This window comes from Pongo abelii, chromosome 5 (genome assembly GCF_028885655.2).
Source record: "Pongo abelii isolate AG06213 chromosome 5, NHGRI_mPonAbe1-v2.0_pri, whole genome shotgun sequence".
NCBI classification, from domain to species: Eukaryota; Metazoa; Chordata; class Mammalia; order Primates; family Hominidae; genus Pongo; species Pongo abelii.
Window position 1 is genome coordinate 159672450 of NC_071990.2, and position 19857 is coordinate 159692306.

Sequence of the window (19857 nt, forward strand, 5' to 3'; positions counted from 1 at the left end):
CAAATTGTTCAAGTGCATATTTTACATTTTTTTCTGGGGAAAGGATTTGTACCTGTCATCAGATTCTTAAAGATCTGGGTGATTCAATAAAGGTTAGGAGCCACTGCCTTAAAGACAAAGTCAGGCCCGGTGCGGTGGCTCATGCCTGTAATCCCAGCACTCTGAGATGCCAAGGTGGGTGGATCACTTGAGGCCAGGAGTTTGAGACCAGCCTGGCCAACATGGTGAAACCCCATCTCTATTAAAAATAAAAAAAATAAAAATAAACGGGCATGGTGGTGTATGCTGTAATCCCAGCTACACGGAAGGCTGAGGCAGGAGAATCACTTGAACCTGGGAGGCGGAGGTTGGAGTGTGCTGAGATTGCATCACTGCACTCCAGCCAGGGTGACAGAGTGAGACTCTGTCTAAAAAAAAAAAGACAAAGTCAGTTTCCATACCATACCAGACTTTCATTTCATATTTCATCAACCACATCCTGTTATTTTTCTTGGAACTGCTTCTCCTCCTCTCCTTTTTCTGACAACACACACACTGAAGGAGTGTGTCATGGAGAAGCAGGGATAGATAATTTCACAGGTCAGGGGAGGTCAGTTTCCCGTTAGTCCTCAAAGGTGCGGGCTGATTAGCAGGTCAGCTGTCTGAGCAAGACAGTATTGAACCCAAGCCACCACTGTGAAGGGCGCCCGGAGGATCTTTCTGGCACAGAACAGCTCTGGCAAGTGACAGCCAATCCAAGATCTTTGCTCACCCTCTGGTGCTCAAGAAGGGGAGAGATGGCAAGTAGCTGAGCCTCGAGGAGAAAGGAGAGAAAGTCTTTGTGCTGAACAGGTGTGTTCCCTTTCAAAGCCAATTGCCCTGTTTGGCTCAGTGAGGAGCTTTAGGTTTTTGGATGAAGGGTTTTAGAAACAATGGGGAAAGTTGTGGTGGCAGAGAGAATGAAAAGTATAGCCAACAGCAGAAGTAGTGAAATTTCTATAAACATCTTGGCACTGAGAGGCAGAGAAAGCCGATTTAACTAATTATGAGCGAACCCTTCTGGAAGTAAAGAGAGTGGGAAAAGTCTGGCTGTCTGGTCAATGTTGCTGTCTAAATAAATCCGCGCAGGCCAGCAGTGGGCCACTGGGCATCGCTCAGGCAGGAAGCAAGTTGGCGTTAAAAACAGCTGCAGCTCCTGAAATGGGGCCAGGCCTGGAGTCTTCCTGCTCACATGCCACCTAGTCTTTATTTTATTTTATTTTATTTTATTTTGAGACAGAGTCTCACTCTGTAGCCCAGGCTGGAGTGCAGTGGCGCCATCTCGGCTCGCTGCAACCTCCGCCTCCCAGGCTCAAGCCATTCTCCTGCCTCAGCCTCCCGAGTAGCTGGGACTATAGGCAACTGCCACCACGCCTGGCTAATTTTTGTATTTTTAATAGAGGTGGGGTTTCATCATGCTGGCCAGGCTGGGTCTTGAACTCCTGACCTCAAATGATCCACTCACCTCAGCCTCCCAAAGTGCTGAGATTACAGGCGTGAGCCATCGCGCTCGGCCCACTGAGTCCGAATATATCAATTTACTTAAAAACACACAGCGTGGGGGCACTTTTATAGGACAAAAGCCATGCTCTGGTTGAAGATTGAGCAGAATACCTTTTTAAGGTGCTACAGAAGTGAGGACTCCAAAGACGGAAGGGAGGCGGCTGACCTCAGACAGAGCTCCATTTTCCTCTTTATCGTGCACACAAAACTATGGCAGATCCTTTTTTTGCCCTCATTTTTATTATGTCTTACAAGGATTCGTGTTCAGTTTTGTGGTTAAAATAGTCACATAGCTTGATCTGCAAAAGTGCTGTAATATTTTTTCATTGCTATTGGCTTTTTATTTCACTCTCCCTTTTTTTTCCACATTTGCTGTAGAAATCTATCCACGGGTACATTGGTTAAGTTGCTGTTTCTAGAGCTATGGTGAAAGGAACAGCGATCTGTGCATTAGTCAGCAAATGAGGACACCCTCTTAACTCTGCTGAATTAGACAGCAATGCAGTAGACAAACAAGTTATCTCAAAGAGATAAAATATGAAACCAGAGAGGCAGTGTGGCCAACAGAAAAAACAATGGGTGAGGCTGGGTGCGGTGGCTCACACCTGTAATCCCAGCACTTTCAGAGGCTGAGGTAGGAGGATCACTTGAGTCCAGGAGTTGGAGACCAGCCTGGGCAAAAAAGTGAGACCTCATCTCTACAAAAGATAAAAAGTTAGGCACCTGTGGTCCCAGCTACCTGGGAGGCTGAGGTGGGAGGATTGTTTGAGAACAGGAGGTTGAGGCTGTGGTGAGCCGTGTTCACACCACCGTGCTCCAGCCTGGGTGACAGAACGAGACCCTGTCTCAAAAATAAAATGAGGCCGGGCGCAGTGGCTCATGCCTGTAATCCCAGTACTTTGGGAGGCCAAGGCAGGAGGATCACTTGAGGTCAGAAGTTCAAGACCAGCCTGGCCAACATGGCGAAATCCCATCTCTACTAAGAATACAAAAATTAGCTGGGTGTGGTGGCACACACCTGTAGTCTCAACTACTTGGGAGGCTGAGGCAGGAAAATGGCTTGAACCCAGAAGGCAGAGGTTGCAGTGAGCCGAGATTGTGCCATTGCACTCCAGCCTGGGTGACAGAGCAAGACTCCATCTCAAAAAATAAAAAATAAAAATAATAAATAAAATAAAATGAAAAAAAACAACAACAACAATCCACTAGGTGAGCAGTTTGGAGACTCAGTGCCTCACAGCAATCCTATCAGGACTTCAGCACTCTGCACAAATCAGAAATAACTCCTGTCCTATTTACTTCACCATGATTGCCCTGGAGAGAAAAATAGATGGAAAAAATGAAAATAGGAGGTATATTTTCATAGGAATACATTTTAATAGGAATCATAGTATTATCATAAATTTGGAGAAAGAATTTATAACGAAGTTTCTAAGGCAGTGCTAAGCCTTATGCTAAAAGAACAAGACTGATTATCAGATATTGGCTGCACTAGACATGGAGGACATTGTTGGTCATCTGACCCAAACTCATTCATTCCTAACCCCTTTCTCTCTTGTCCATCTCAAATGAAAAGGCTGTAAAAGTTTCCATTGTGTCTAATGGAGGCCACATGACACCGTTCTGGCTGAAGAATCTTAAGTAGAAATTTGTTGTGGACTTGATACAGATACAGTTGGTGTGAATTCCTCTCTTCTTTCTACCTTGAATATTGCTGTAATGTCTGGAGCTGGAGCAACTATTTTGTGATCATGAGGCAACAAGCCAACACGCTAGGTATCATGAAGAGAAAGTACCAGCTTGCTTGGGTCTTTGATGACATTGAGGAGGTGCTACCCCAGCTCTGGGTGGCCTACCTTGAGACTTGTTGTTTATTTAAGACTTTTTTGGTGAGCTGGGGCAGGTGGGTTTTTTTTTGTTTGTTTTTTGTTTGTTTCTTTTTTTTGAGACAGAGTCTCATTCTGTTGCCCAGGCTAGAGTACAGTGGCGGGATCTTGGCTCACTGCAACCTCCGCCTTCCAGGGTTCAAGCGATTCTCCTGCCTCAGGCTCCTGAGTAGCTGGGATTACAGGTGCCTGCCACCACACCCAGCTAACTTTTGTATTTTTAGTAGAGATGGGGTTTCACTGTGTTGGCCAGGCTGGTCTCGAGCTCCTGATATCAGGTGATCCGCCCACCTCGGCCTCCCAAAGTGCTGGGATTACAGGCGTGAGCTACCACACCCGCCTATTTAAGACTTTAATAGTTGAGTTTTCTGTTACTTCCAGCCAAAGCATTCTAAAGTACACGTAATTCCAAAGTACAGTTTGTTCCTGATAGTATGAAGCACTATAATATGTTATAAGCTATATATTTAGACTTAACTAAATTGATTTTTCTTAAAAGGAAATTACCATATAGTAATTTGCAATTTTGCTTTACTTTTCAAAACTATATGATGAAGCAAAATGTAGGAATAATTTTTTTTAATTTCTATTTTGAACATTTTTAAACATACATAAACATCGTAAAAGGACTCCTTTCTCAGCCACTCCAGCCGCAGTCACCGCTCAGCCTGTCTCCTCCCTCCAGGGCAGGCGAGCTTGCTCCCACCCAAGGCACTCCCTTTCTCAATGGCACACCTAGAATTGCCAGAAAGGTCTTCTGGATGTTCCATGAAACCTTTCCGCCCTGTAACTTTTTACTCCGGTCTCTGGAGTGACAATGCGCAGGCCTTTTTATAAAATAGTCATGGCATTTTCTCCCCTTGTGGATCTTGCAGGCCAGTCAGAAAGGGGTATTTCTGGAGAAGGTTAAGGACAGACAGGAAAGAGGCCTGCCAGCCCCCGAAGCGAGGGCACGTTGGGAGTTCTGTTCCTCCTTCTGCGATGGAACGCTGGGGAGGAGGCGCTCGGCAGCGGTGCCCTCCCTTCCTCCCTGCTCGTCTGTTGGCCCAGCTCCCATGCTAAGCCTGGGGGTTCAGGGACAGACCTGCATTGTCAGAGGTCCTGGTGAGCTTCCTCAGCTGACAACGATGGAACAGCCAGACCCCAGCCTGAAAACTCATCCTGTCCCTAGTAGGTTCCCCTCCGATGTGGAATTGATTTGAACAATGTCTCTATTAAGGACAAGCAGACCTTGCCGTTCTTGGCATATGAAAGCCCCCTTCTTTCCCATATACCTGGGACAGGTGTGCTTCGGGTTGTTTTTCCAGCTGTGATGCTGGGTTGGGGCCTGGGGCCTGGCACACCTGTGTGGGGAGCTTGGTCTTGGCCACGGAAGTGAACAAAGCTCCCCTGGTCCCCAGAGCCCACGGGCACCTGCAGTCTCTATGGCAACCCAATCAACAGGCTTGTTGACTTTCAGCAACAGACCAGGAGGAAGGAACGTGCAGGGACCCAGGGACCTGGACAGAGGGAGGCCCCACACTCTCCAACCCCGGGGCCTAGAGTTTGCAGAGTGTGGCACTGCATGAATGGTAGCCTGTGGCTGCCAGGCACACCCTGAGCAGGGACAGAGAAGATAATTTGTGTCTGGAAAGCCCCTGTCCCTGGGCTGACTCGGGTACAATCCTCTGAGAGATCAGTCTCTATATCCAGTCGTAAGGCTGTAAGTCAAGTCTTTCGTGTGTGTAGATATGGACAGATAGTGCCTCATATGCCTTTTTTTTAAATTACAAAAACTAATAACTTATAATGAACTTCCAAACCTACCCTTCCTATTCACAGCTGTCCAGCACCTGTCCCACGCAGCAGCGCCCAGACTGGGTTTTCCAGGGAGCTGAGCAGAGTGAGCTCAGTCCTCACCTGTGCCACACGGGTCTTCCTAACACCTCCAGGGGTGTGTGGGGCGGGGAGTGTGGGGGGGTGATGTTGGCAAAGCACCCCAGCTGTTTCACTGATGACTGACACCAGGGAACTCAAAAGGGATGGACTTGCTTTCCTCCTGACTGCTGGCTATCAGCGCGCTCTGATGGGCAGCCCCTGTTTTTCCTGGCCTTAGGCTGCCTAAGCTCACGAGTCCTGTTGTCTCTTTGAGGCTTCTAAATGCCAATTAAAAGAAAAATCCCATTCTCTTTGCATAATTTGGGAGGCTTGGGCTTCAAGTGCACTTCTTAGATAAATGGTCTTGTTCATCTAGAACATTCCGCAGATGGCCACTGCAATTTTTTTTTAATTGTATTTTATTTTACTTCAAGTTCCGGGATACATGTGCAGAATGTGCAGGTTTGTTACATAAGTCTATGTGTGCCATGGTGGTTTGCTGCACCTATCAACCCGTCATCTAGGTTTTAAGCCCGGCGTGCACTAGCTATTTATGCTGAAGCTTTCCCTCCCTGGCCACTGTAATTCTAAAATATTTTTAGTAAGATCTTTTATACTGTAATTCTAAAATACACTGTAATTCTAAAATGTGATTACACTGTGACTCTAAAATATCTTTTGCCATTTTGTAAATATTTGCAGCTTCTGGGGCCAATGTTCTTTTTTTTTTCTTTTTTGGGGGTGGGTGGGGGCGAGGAACGCTACTTCCTGACATGGCAGAAGGGCAAAAGAGAGTGAATGCACTCTCTTAAAGCCTTTTTTTTTTTCAATTATTATACTTTAAGTTCTGGGGTACACGTGCAGAATGTGCGGGTTTGTTACATAGGTATACACCTGCCATGGTGGTTTCCTGCACCCATCAACCTGTCATCTACATTAGGTATTTGGGGCCATATTCTTATACATGGAAAGGCAGGCATGGCCAGAAATTAAGGATCCCATTTCTGGCTCATACAATCCTTCCACAGTGTACTTCATTGCATGAACGTTTTCTTGCAGCTGGTGGGTGACCTAACATCAACTAGCCCATTCCATGACCAGCTTAGCCTTTCACAGGAGTCTTATTCTTTTTTTTTTTTTTCCGAGACGGAGTCTCGCTGTGTCTCCCAGGCTGCAGTGCAGTGGCACCATCTCAGCTCACTGTAACCTCCACCTCCCAGGTTCAAGCTATTCTCCTGCCTCAGCCTCCTGAGTAGCTGGGATTACAGACGTGTGCCACCACACCAGCTTATTTTTGTATGTTTAGTAGAGATGGGGTTTCGCTATGTTGGCCGGGCTGATTTCGAACTCCTGACCTCAGGTGATCCGCCCGACTCAGCCTCCCAAAGTGCTGGGATTACAGGCATGAGCCACTGCGCCTGACAGAAGTATTGTTGGTAAGTGCTCCAATAGTGGTTAAATGCCTGAACCATGCCCACCAATCAAATTATGGCTTTGGCTCTGAGATACCCTTGATCAACTTAGCCAGTGATTTCCCCCAACCTAAGCATGCAAGAAAAAGAAACGAAGTGGATAGAAACACAAATACCTGTAGATTCTGAAAGTCAGACTTCTTGGCCCCTGTAGGAATAACCACTTACTGCAAACACTACTAGTTGCCTTTAGGACTGCAGCTGTTGCCAGTGAGTCATCAGCCACAGCAACCCAGAGGACAAGTGCCCTCTCACAGCGCAAACTACCCTTGGGATCCTTTCCAAGGTCACAAACTAATCCTTAATTCAAAACCCAAAAAGCTCGGGGACCTCAGTGCAAAAAGAGCAGAGTCTAATTTGAGAAGAACTGACATCCCTCTGGATTGCATAAGGACAGGAGACCTCAAACAGGGCCAGCAGGGCCTCTTCTGTGTTTCTTAAGGGATCTTGGGAGTTGTCAGTAATCTCTTTTGGGTCCCTTTGCAGTCGCCAGAACTGTCAAAAGACAAAATAACAACCAATTTAGATGTAGATCTAACTGGCTCTTATTCAGGATTCGTGAATCAGGGAAACCTCCCTTATACAAAATAAAACAAGGCCGGGCGCGGTGGCTCACGCCTGTAATGCCAGCATTTTGGGAGGCTGGGGCTGGCAGATCACCTGAGGTCAGGAGTGTGAGACCAGCCTGGCCAACATGGTGAAACCCCGTCTTTACTAAAAATACAAAAATTAGCTGGACGTGGCGGTGGGTGCCTGTAATCCCAGCTACTCGGGAGGCTGAGGCAGGAGAATCACTTGAACCCAGGAGGTGGAGATTGCAGTGAGCCGAGATGGCACCACTGCACTCCAGCCTGGGCAACAAGAGTGAAACTCTGTCTCAAAAAATAAAATAAAATAAAAGCTTTCACTGGGCAATAGCAGAAAACTGGGTTTTATAAAATGGCAACAAGGAAACAGAATAGGAAAAAAACTGGTTAACTTTTTTCGTTACTTTTTTTTGTAAGGGTTAAAGCAGAGAGCAGCTCCTCGTTAGGTGGACTCAGACAGACTGGAATCTCCTGTTTTCAGGAAAAACTGGTCTGGTTTGGGATCTGTCTGCCTCCTTAAAGCTTCATTTGACTTTGTGGCATTTAGCATTAGTGACTTCATTTTGGTTTTGTCTGGTTTGTTGGGACCTAGTGCCAGAGCTCAGTCTAAAACAATGTCTCCCATAATTTTTTTTAACAATTCCAACACCCCTACACAGTGTTGGAAGAAAATTCCACAGTCCTGCAGATTGGCTTCATTTGACATTGACAAAACAATCCTTGTTTTATTATTGTGTTTGATTATTATTTATTTATTTTTAGAGATCGAGTTTCACTCTGTCACCCAAGCTGGACTGCAATAGCACGATTTTAGCTCACTGCAGCCTCAAACTCCTGGGCTCAAGCAATCCTCCTGTCTCAGCCTCCTGAGGAGCCAGGACTACAGGCACACACCACCACACCTGGCTAATTTTTAAATTTTTTGTAGATATGGGGTCTTGCCATGTTACCCAGATTGGTCTCGAACTCCTCGCCTCAAGTGATCCTCCTGCCTTGGCCTCCCAAAATGCTGAGATTACAGACATGAGCCACTTCACACAGCCAAAGCACTGCATGGTCGATGAGAAAGGTATAGTGGGAAGAGTGTAGGGGGCTGTGGGGTGAGGGGAGGGCTTCCTTTTTTGGTGGGAGCCACTAGAGCGCATTTGTACCCTTCTGGGAATAAGCCACCCAGGAGAGAGGGAGAGATGAGTGCTGTGGGCACTGGGATGAAGGAAGGGACACAATCCTCAGGGAGGGAGAGAGAGCAAATGGCTGGGGTGAAGGAAGCAGGGACTTTGGAAGAAGATGATGGGAAAATGTTGGCACCCTGGAAAATATCGTGAGGCAGTTCTTTTCGGTTGACTCTATTTCTCAGGAAAGTATGAGGCAAGACAGATTGCTGAGATGAAGGAGGTCGAGGGAAATAGGAAATGTGAGGAAAGAGGAAGAGGTTCACATCATCATCCTAGAGGAAACCAGCTTAACTGTAAAACTGTTCTGAGATTAAAAGGCAGTTACATTTTGAGATCATGGGGGTAAAATGAGTAGACGTCATAACACCAACTGTAGTCTTGAAATTCCTTTTTCCACCAAAAAGAATCAAGGCTTCTTGTAAAAATGGTTGATTTCAGGTCTAGAGAAAAAAATGCACAAGATGAGGTTGATACTGCTATACCAGAAGGCAAGGAAACCATCAAAGGCCATTGGGTCATGTCAGAAGGACTCAGGAGCCACCTCAAAGAGGCTCCCACTGGCCAAAGAGGGAACATTTGAGCATCAGTCAGAATAGTAATGGCGATGGACTGAAATACATCAAATATGTTTAAACTCTGAGTTCAGAAAGACAGGAAAACAACTCACTATTCTGAACACCAAGAAACAGAGGAAAAGAGTCCAATTCTACCTGCTTTGTTTATTTTTGCTTGTGCCACCATTGGGTAAACTAGTAGCAGAAGAGAATTTTCCATTTATAGAAGAATTTTAGCTACTGAATGAAGAAGGAATGACAGAATTCGAACATAACCATTTCACAAGGATTAAGGCATTGATGATTAATGGCTGCTATATCACAAAGAGAAAATCAGACACAGGCTTCCTGGTGGAGGAACACACCACCACCCATGAAACAATCTAATCAAGCTTCTAGATCCAGCCGCCGAGCTACAGATGAAACACAGGGCAAAGGAACTTGCTAAACAACATCACAGCGACATGCTCAGCAAAATCCAGGCTGGGGAGGATGGCTGGACACACAGCTTCATTTTTTTCAACAAATAAATTGCAAGGAGATTAAAAAAAAGAAACAGAGGGGAACCTATATATTGAAAAGGACACATCAGCTATTTTGTGTAAACATTATTTCAGTTCTGATTCACATAAATTTATGACATTTATGAAACAATTAGAAACATGAACTGTAACTGATAATATTAAATAATTACTGCTTTAAAAAATGACTACCAGCCTGCAAAGCTATGCAATTTCTCCAGTAACTTTAAGGATTCAGAGTTAAAGGAGGCTACTAAAGAAATTCACTGGAGGTTGAAGTTTGGTTGAATAAATGAATTAATAAGTTAAGAATATTGGGATGTTTTGCCTTAAATATTCACGTGTTGTTAATATCTAATGTAATGTTTATATTAAAAAGTACTTTGAAAAACTGCAAAGTTTTATTAAAAAATTAGGGCTAATATCTTGGCGTGCCAGAAAGACAGAGAGACTGAATCAATATGTTATTTGCTGATGTGTCAATTTACTTTGCTGGCATAATTATGGAGATCATATTTTTCTGGGTTTTTTTTTTTTTTTTTTGAGACAGAGTTTCACTCTGTTGCCCAAGCTGAAGTACAGTGGCAGGATCTCGGCTCACTGCAACCTCTGCCTCCTGGGTTCCAGTGATTCTCATGCCTCAGCGTCTTGAGTAGCTGGGATTACAGGTGTGCGCCACCAGGCCTGGCTAATTTTTGTATTTTTAGTAGAAACGAGGTTTCACCATGTTGGCCAGGCTGGTCTTGAACTCCTGACCTCAGGTGATCTACCCCCCTTGGCATCCCAAAGTGCTGGGATTACAGGCGTAAGCCACCGCTCCCAGCCAGAGATCGTACTTTTCTGAACCTCCAAAAGGAACATGTGGTCTCACAAAAGGATATTTTCTAGTTTATGAATGTATTTAGATGAAAACTCTTATTAAGGTATAAAAATTTAATCATAATTAGTTGTACATTTAATGAATCTGCTTTAAGGAAAGTGCAAAGTTACATAAAATTGAAATCAACCCAGAACATCACATGAATTATCGCCTTCATTATGTTCTGCATGAGTCAGACCTCAGGGAACTGTTTGGTGACTTCACATTTCAGAAGTGGGGGAACTCAGGATAGTCCAAGAAGAGCAAGTGTAATGAGAGCAGTGGATGCTAGGAGTCTGACGGGCCTTTACAGGGGTCACTGGGAGAAGCCACGGAGGAGCCAGTCAGAATCACTGTCTCCAAGTTGGCTGCGTGCTTTTCTTCTTTTTTCTTTTTTTTTTTTTTTTCTTTTTATTTTTATTTTGAGATAGAGTCTCACTCTGTCGCCCAGGCTGGAGTGCAGTGGCACAATCTTGGATCACCACAACCTCTGCCTCCTGGGTTCAAGCAATTCTCCTGCCTCAGCCTCCCAAGTAGCTGGGATTACAGGCGCCCACCACCATGCCCAGCTAATTTTTGTATTTTTAGTAGAGATGGTGTTTCACCATGTTGGCCAGGCTGGCCTTGAACTTCTGCCCTCAGGCGATCTGCCCTGCCTCGGCCTCCCAAAGCGCTGGGATTACAGGTGTGAGCCACTGTGCACAGGCAGGCTGCATACTTTTCACGATCTCAAGTTGATAACTAGATCCTCACATATACAGAGGGTCAAGCAGGAAGAAATGGTGAAAAAGCACTGGTGCCCCCCAGCCTTCCTTTGAGACTGCTCTTGTAGGGTCAGCAACGACCTCCACGTTGCCAAATCCCAAGTACAATTCCCAGACCTCATCCTCCTGGACCCCTTACAGCCTTGGCCATCACTGACCACTGGCTGCTCCCTGAAATGCTTCCTGCCATTGGATCCAGGACACTGGGATCCTGCTGGTCATCGTCCTCCTTCACCGGTCTCCTCCTCAGTGGCCGGTGCCGGTTCCTCTTCCTCTCCCACTTGTCAGAGCGTGCCAGGGCACAGGCCCGGGCCTCTTCCCTTTCTGATCAGCACTTGGCCCTTGGTAAACTCACTCAGGCTCAAGGCTTTAAATACTGTCTGTGTGCTGATGTTGAAGAGAAATGGGGGCTATGGTCCAGATGGACCCCCAAGGCCAATCACCCATAACCGTATAACTAAAACTGAAGTCATCCCGATTTCCCCAAATGCTAACTCTAACCATAGAAACACAAAACATAAGCTTTACAACCTTGTCAGCATGATTCAATGAACTGTTGTGAATGGGGCTTCCTACCATGTTTGGTTTGCAAACAATTTGCAACCCAGTTTGCAAATTATTGTTTTGTATGCACAATACACTTCTAAAATTGTAATATTTTATCTGATTTTATTTTTGACACTGATGACCTCCATATTTTCATCTCTGTCCAGATCTCGCCATTGGACCTCAGGCTTGCATACTCTACTGTCCACTCAACACCTGTGACTGAATGTGTAATCTGCATCTCAAAACCAGCCTGCCCCAAATTGCCCGCCCCACCCCCAGCCACCTGCTCCTCCCCGTGCAAACTCTCTGTTGATGCAACGCCATCCTTACAGTTGCCGTGACCAAAATCTCCGTCTTCCAAACCCCTGTCTTTCCCTACATCCCGCATCTGCTGTAAAAGCAACTCCTGCTGACTCACCCTTCAAAAACCTAGCCAGAATCCGACTGTTTCTCACCACCCCACCGCCATCAGCCTTGTCCTGCCACCCCCCGGAAATGGCAGCGGCCTCCTTCCGGGTCTCACCTGGTCTCCGTGCCTCCACCGTTGCGCTCGAGTTTCAACTCAGCAGCTAGAATGCTTGGTGAAAACATAAACCTGAGCACGCCTCTTCCTCTGCCCTGTCACTCAGTATAAAGGCGCAAGTTATTATAGTGGCCAACAGCCCAGGCCCCCTTCCTCCTCTGGCCTCCTCTTCAACCACCTCCCCCTGCTCCCGAGGGTTCCTCTCCCTCCTCCCGGTTTTCCCTGACATGCCCTGCCCTCAGATGCCCACGCGGCTCGCCCCTCACTTGTTTCATTTTTCACTCAAATGCCACTTCCCTGCAAGGCCTCAGCTGTCCCCCATTTAGAGTTCTGCACCCTCTTTTCCCCACTCATTTGTCTTCCATGGCACTACTGCCATGAGCACATGATGTACTTTGTTTGATTTCTTCTCCGTGGCAGGGATTTTTGTCTGTTTTCTCTGTTGCTGTATCCCCAGCACCTGGAACAATGCTTGCCATATAGTAGGTGCCTGGTAAATATTTATTCAATCAGTCCAGCAAGCAGTATAAGAGTCTCTGCAATGGACAGCCCCAGAAGGTTGTGAATCCTCACTCCCACAGAGATCAGATGGTAGGAAGGAGATCCACTTACTCATTGCACAAGGACCCCTGGCTGCCTAGCAGGTGCCAGGCACTGTTCTAGGCACCAGGGATACACCACGAACAAATAGGACTAAACAAAGCAAAACAGAAGAAACCCTGCACAGGAGCTTACATGACAGTGGGAGACCCGGATGACAACAGGGTAAACCAGTCAAATATTTATTATAATAGAGACTAATAAGCACTAAGGAGAGAAATCAAACAGGGAAAGACATGAAAAGTTGGGGGTGAATTCGTCTGCTCAGGCTGCAAGAACAAAGTACCAATAACTGGGTGGCTGAAAGAGCAGACATTTATTTTCTCAGTTCTGGAAGCTGGAAGTCCAAGATCAAGGTGCTGGCAGGGTTGCTTTATTCTGAGGCCTGTCTCCTTGGCTTGTGCAATATGGCTTTCTTCTCCCTCTGTCCTCACTTGGGCTTCCCTCTGTGGGCACATGTCTGGGTCCAAGTTTCATCTTCTTTTTATGTTTTATTTTTAGTTTTTTCTGCTTGTTTGTTTTGTTTTGTTTTGAGACAGGGTCTTGCTCTGTCAGCCAGGCCGGAGTGCAGTGGCATGATCTCAGTTCACAGCAACCTCATACTACTGGGCTCAAGTTGTCCTCCTACCTCAGCCTCCCAAGTAGCTGGGACTACAGGTGTGCACCACTGCCCCAGCTACTTTTTCTGTATTTTGTGTAGAGATGGGGTTTCACTATGTTGCCCAGGTTAGTCTTGAGCTCCCAGGCTCAAGAGATCCACCCTCCTCGGCCTCCCAAAGTGCTAGGATTACAGGCGTGAACCACTGCGCCCGGCCTTTGTTTTTTGTTTTAAGAGACAGGGTCTCGCTCTGTCACCCAGGCTGGAGTCCAGTGGTGTGACCATAGCTCACTGTAATGTCAAACTCTTGTGCTCACATGATCCTCCTACCTCAGCCTTCTGAGTAGCTGGGGCTGCAGATGCATGCCACCATGCCTGCCTATTTTTCTTTTAATTTTTTGTAGAGACAGAGCCTCATTATGTTGTCCAAGCTGGTATCAAACTCCTGGCCTCAAGTGATCCTCCTGCCTTGGCCTTTCAAAGTGCTGGATTACAGGCGTGAACCACCGCACCTGCCAAAATTTCCAGTCCTGATAGATTAGGGCCTGCCCCAAAGACCTCCTTTTGACGTAACCATCTATTTAAAGATCCCACCTCTAAGTGCAGTCCTATTCTGAGGTACTGGGGGTTAGGAGTTCAACACATGGATTTGGGGGGCAAAATTCATCCCATAACGGAGTGGATGGGGGGAGGAAGTTTAGATAGAGAGGCACGGGAAGGCCTCACTAAGAAGCTATTTTTTGATGGTTGTGAAGGAGGTAAGAGAAGCAGCGTCGGGCCTCTGGGGCAGCTGCCTCCTACATGCAGAAGCCCTGCGTGGGGGCTCACCTGGTGCACCAGCATGAGGACCGCGGCAAGCCTGGCTGGACAAGGCAGAGAGCAGCCACATATGGGACGGGAGACCGGCCAGACCACAGAGCGCCTGGACTTCAGCCTCCACAGAGTGAGCTGTGCAGACTGACGGTGTCAGCAGGGCCACTCTGGCTGCCAGCGAGGTCGGGGAAGAGGAGGGTGACTAGATCCAAGCTAAAGATGCCAGACCAGGTGGGGACAGTGGGTGTCGGCCACGACCTCAAACTGTAGGTCCTGGAGGGAGCATCTATTCCCCCAGTGTTGCGAGTGCTGCTCCTGGCTGGGGTGCCCTGCCCAGGTCGCCCCTCCTCAGAAGCCAGGACCGCTGGATGCACTCAGGCATCTCGACTCCTCATCCTCCCACTCCCCGTCCATCTTTCTCCCCAGCACAGACCCCGCAGGCACATCCCCTGCTCGGAGACCCCGCAGGCACATCCCCTGCTCGGAGTCCCTGCCACAGGGAACCAAACCTGAAACAGTGAGCCAGTGAACCGTGCTCAGAGCCTGGATATGATTTTCAGTTAGAACTGGCAGGCTTGAGGCTTTCTCCTCGTTTTGCAGAGGAACCAGAGAGCCGGTCAGCCAAGGCTACCTCCAGTTCTTCAGTCCACCCTGGGTTTAGGCCCAGAGGATCTTGACTATGATTTCTAGATTGCACGCACCGTGGCCAGCGTCCTGGGCCTTTCCCACTTTCGCTAACTCCCATTCCCACCCTCGTGTGTTCATGGGGAGCTCACCAAGGGCCAGTTCTCGGGAGGATGGCGCCTCCTCCTCCAGCTTGCCCACAGCCCTGTCCCACTGCCTGCTCCCTTCTGCCTCCATACCTGTCCTCCCAACCTCCTCTCCCTCCCTCTGAAGATCCTGCCACCTCTCTTTCAGGGGCCTTCCTTTCTCCCCTCTAGAGACAGGCGCCTCTCCGTGCTGGGGACTGAGCTCTCCTGCTCTGCTCTCTGCTGTTTGCCTTCCACCATGTGCAGGTCTGGCTGGTCCTCAAGGGTCTCTGCTGTCCTGTCTGCCCCCCATTCTGTTCATCTTGTGTTTCTCCCAGCCTGGCTTCCAGAGCCAGCGGACTACACTCACGGTGCCATTTCTTCCTTATTTCTTTGCAAGCTGGCTTTTTTGCCCAACCCTCTAGTGAAGCTGCCCCCTCAAAGGTCCCCATTACCTTCTCACCAAACCAAGTTTCTTTTCTGATTCCTGATTCTTGGAGACCTTCCTGAGTTTTTAAACCAATCACCTCTCAGGGCTTTTGCATGTAGGAGGCTGTAGCCCCAGAAGCCTGATGGCTGTTTCTCTTACCTCCTTCCGGTCTGTTAAAAATGCCTCCTTTTTTAAGAGGGAGGAGCCCTCAGGAATGGTTTAGCGCCATCCTCTAGGTGATGAGTTTTCACTCAGTTCATGTGAGATCCAGAGCTCTCTGGGTCATGCCCTTGGCCCCTCTGCTTTCTCGGGGTACTTCTTGATCGTCTGTTCCTCCTGCCCCTGCCTTCTACCCCTGTCTGTCTCCACTCCCGTTTGATCGCTGCCATACTCATTTCTGGCCCCTCATCTGTAGCCATTTCCCACTGGACGACCTGCCCACCCAGTCTCTGTCTCCAATTAAACTCTCCTCCTCCTCGCTCTGGGATGGTATCGCTGCTGTCCCGTTCTCAAAATGCCAGGGTCCTGTCTGACTTCCCACTGTCCTTTGTGCGGCTCGTATTATACAATCAGGCACCAAATACAGACTTGTGTTTCTTTTAAACCTGTCTTACTCGGCTCGGGCTCTGATAGGGGTTAGATGTCTGTCCACTCCAAATCTCCTGTTGAAATGTAATCCCCAGTGCTGGAGGTGGGGCCTGGTGGGAGGATTGCATCATGAGGGTGGACCTCTCATGAATGGTTTAGTACCGTCCTCTTGATGATAAGTGAGTTCTTGCCCAGTTAGTTGACGGGAGATCTGAGTGTTTGAAAGAGTGCGGCACCTCCCCCCCAGCTCTCCTGCGCCAATCTCACCATGTGACATGCTGGTTCCTGGTTGTCTTCCACCATGACTGTAAGCTTCCTGAGGCCTCCCCAGAAGCAGATGCCAGCACCGTGCTTCCTGTACAGCCTGCGGAACCGTGAGCCAGTGACATCTATTTTCTTTATAAATTACCCAGTCTCGGGTATTCCTTTATAGTAACACAAATAGACTAATAATACAGGCTTCCACAATAAAATACCACAGGCCAGTGGCTTAAACAATAGAAATTTATTTCTCAGTTCTGGAAGCTAGAAAGTCCGAGATCAAGGTGCCAGCTGATGTGGCTCTTGGTGAGGGCCCTCTTCCTGGCCGGCAGATGCTCAGGCCCTTCCCTCTGTGTCTCTTGTTTTTGTTTTTGTTTTTCTTTGAGACAGAGTCGTGCTCTATCGCCCAGGCTGGAGTACAGCGGCTCCATCTCTGCTCACTGCAACCTCTGCCTCCCGGGTTCAAGTGATTCTCCTGCCTCAGTCTCCCGAGTAGCTGGGATTACAGGCACACACCACCACATCCAGTGAATTTTTTTGTATTTTTAGTAGAGATGGGGTTTTGCCATGTTGGCCAGGGTGGTCTCAAACTCCTGATCTCAAGTGATTCACCCACCTTGGCTTCCCAAAGTGCTGGGATTATAGGCATGAGCCACTGCACCTGGCTTGTCTCTTCTAGGGACACTAATCCTATCATTCTTATTGTGAGGGCCCCACTGGCATGACGTCATCTGACCCTAATGAGCTCCTAAAGGTCCCATCTCTAAATACCATTCCATTGGGGGTCAGGGCTTCAACATATGGATTTGGTAGGGCAGCAGGGGGTGGGGGTAGGGTGGCTCAAATGTTCAGTGCATGTCTCCCCTACTTTCCCCTCTTTGTTTCCTCTGATAACCTGTTGGGGTCCCTGGCTCCCTCACCCACACCATGCTGAGCTACATTTCCTGCTGTGGCTTACTCTGGGGCAGGTGGAGTTGGCTTTTGCTTCCTTCCCCATCTCCTCCCCTTCCCAATTCCCTACCCTCTAGGCATTCCACATCTCAGAAAGTGGAAGCGCCCAACTCTCCTGCCGCAGATGGGCCCACTCCTTTGCCTAAACTCCGCTGGGGGTTTAGGTGTCTGAGCCGACCTTTTCCTTGAAGGCCTCAAGGTCAGTTGCTCCATCTGCGAAAGGTGCCTGTGCCTGGGTACCCTTGGTCTATCAAGCCAGTGCGCATGTGAGGAAGCTGCTCCCTCTGCCGCCCAGGTGGGCTGTCCCACCTTAAACCAGACAGCAGAGGCCCCAAAACCCAGCAGGCTCTTGGCTCACCCAGCCATTTCTCAGAGACGGAGAAACAGCCACTGGTTCCTTGATTCTGAGACGTGCATTTTAACATTGTCTAAATCAGGGCAGAGATGACTATCAGTGGCATGTTCTAGTTTAATTGGAAGTTGTTTTTTTTTCTCAGTGGTACATAAAATAGTGGTTCATTATACAGTTGATGGTGACTTGGATTCTATAAGCTGTGAAGCCCAAGTGCTGGTCCTGTTGCAGGAAAATTTCTAAAACAGGTATGGCATGCCACTGTGCAGGACTTCAGACTATATGATGGTAGTTAGGAAAGAGGAGAGAGAAATAAATGGAAGACTGGGTCCCTCCCTAGGGCCTTACCACTCAATTTGCAAAACCGGGCTAAGAGAAAACATACAAAAACACTTCTCAAGCAACATATGAGTAGGTGAGAACTGAAGTCTGTAAATCTGGGTGTTATATAAGCACTATTATCTGGGACCTCAGCATTCCAGGAAAGCTTCCTGGAAGAAGTGAGTTTTGGGTCAAAAAGTGGGCCAAAGGCTGATCTGCCTCACTGAATGGGCACACTGTTTTCATGAAGTAGTAATATTTCCATTTACACGGAAAGAAGCTGCTCGGAGAGCTGATGAGCATCATGCCCGGGATATTGAGCACATCATGCTTCACCTGGGCAGAGTTTGTGGGCAAGGAAAGGGGCTGAGGGTCAAGATGATCTCTGCTGGGGTTGTTCAAATTCATTACCCAATCATCACCTGAGAGGTTGTCCCCTGAGGATGGCTTGTCTGGTCATTACTGAATGTCTGCAGGGGCATGGCAGTGTTCTGCTTGGCTCTGGGGGCTCTGCCCTTTCTAGGACAAGTCCCAGAGACAAACAGCTTGGCCCAGTGCAGCAGAATGGGGTGAGAGAGGAACTGAGTTTGTTTGCAGGCAGGATGGAAACAGCTGATGGAGGCTTCTCGGGCCATCCCCACCTACCCATCACAAGAGAAGGGAATTAAGCCGCTGAACCACCCCAAAGAGTGATTCCAACTCAGCCCTAAACACCCATCCCCACCCCACCTCCCCTGCAGCTCTGACAGGCCAAGCCTCGGCGCTAGAACCCCGCGCCAGAAGGCCGGGCCACAGGTGACTGGGCTGCCAGGCCACACACTCCAGCGTACACGCGCGGACACGTGCCGGTGTCCAGGGCCGGTGGGAGAGGCGCTGTCACCATCTGACAGGAGAGGAAGGTGGCGCGCAGAGAAGTCAGGGTCACGTGGTAAGTGGGGGTCGTGGTCTGGGGATCACGGCTCCAGGTCTCTTCGCGACAACGCACCGTTGACCCCCAACACCTCTCCCTGGCGGGGTCGGTGACCGCAACAGCCTCCGGGATAGAACGCTAGTGAAAGGTAACCTTTCTCCAGCTCGCTCCACGCGCTCCGCACCCGCTAAGCGCCTCCGCGAATTAACTCAGTCCTCCGCGCCGAAGTATGCGCAGTTATGACCCCGCTTCCCCGCAGGGAGACAGAGGCACGCAGGGTCGAAAGGACTCGTCCAGGGTCGCAGGAGCCGACCACACAGGGAGGCGCAGCGCCCCCGGCGGGAGCAGTCCGCGGGTCCAGCCTGGCGGGCTCCCGGGCCGGGCTGCCCATATAAGGCTGCGGGCGGCCGGCATCGCGGCCAGGCTCCCGGGGGCGCCCCGCGCGGGGTATCCTCCTCCGCAGCGAGGAATGCGTGGCATCTGGGAGGCTCTTCCGCTCCACGCCCGCCCGCGAGGAGCCTCAGCCCCGGGGCGCGGCCTCGCGCAGCTGCCTGGCCGCTGGGGGGAGCGCGGGGCCGGGCGGGAGGCGGCGGCGCGCCCTCACCTGCTCCAGGCTGGGGAGGCGCGTGTGGGGAGGAGGAAGGGGAGGAGGCCGGGGAGGAGGCCGGGGAGGAGCCTGGCGCGGCGGGAGCGGCGGCGCAAAGTGAAACTCTGAGAAGTTGCGGGCGCGCGGGGAGCTGTCGCTGGCAGTGCGCCCTCGGGGGGACGTGGCCCCGGCCCCCGCCCGCAGTGGGCCCGACCCTCATGGCCCTGAGTAAAGGGCTGCGGCTGCTGGGGCGCCTGGGGGCCGAGGGGGACTGTAGTGTGCTGCTGGAGGCGCGCGGCCGCGGCGACTGCCTGCTGTTCGAGGCCGGCACGGTGGCCACGCTGGGTGAGTCCGGGCCGGGGGCAGCGACGCCCGGAGGAGAGGGCGCCCGCCTTCGCCCAGCCTTGGGAAGACGGGTACCCCCCATTCC

At 49.4% G+C, this 19857-nt stretch overlaps 1 protein-coding gene and 1 long non-coding RNA gene across 7 annotated transcripts in view; both read left to right on the plus strand.

The window, feature by feature from the left end:
* Positions 1–523: 523 nt before the first annotated feature.
* On the plus strand, positions 524–13002 carry LOC129060116 (uncharacterized). 2 transcript variants are annotated; one of them, XR_010140390.1, is made up of 3 exons: positions 524–831; positions 8252–8392; positions 8937–9964. It is a non-coding gene; the product is annotated as an uncharacterized LOC129060116 (long non-coding RNA). The 2 variants fall into 2 exon arrangements; XR_008526540.2 differs by lacking the exon at positions 8937–9964 and adding an exon at positions 11910–13002 and having other exon boundaries at positions 530–831.
* A 6473-nt stretch (positions 13003–19475) lies between these two features.
* The window catches only part of SYNJ2 (synaptojanin 2), a 117785-nt gene continuing 117403 nt past the window's right edge, over positions 19476–19857 (plus strand). For 2 of the 5 annotated variants that reach the window (XM_003776952.5, XM_054558376.2), the window contains exon 1: positions 19476–19772. In XM_003776952.5, coding sequence (XP_003777000.4) covers positions 19646–19772 — 127 coding nt within the window. In that variant the 5' untranslated portion in view covers positions 19476–19645. The remainder of the gene's footprint in view (positions 19773–19857) is intronic. The other 3 variants (XM_024248278.3, XM_054558375.2, XM_054558378.2) reach the window with 2 other exon arrangements.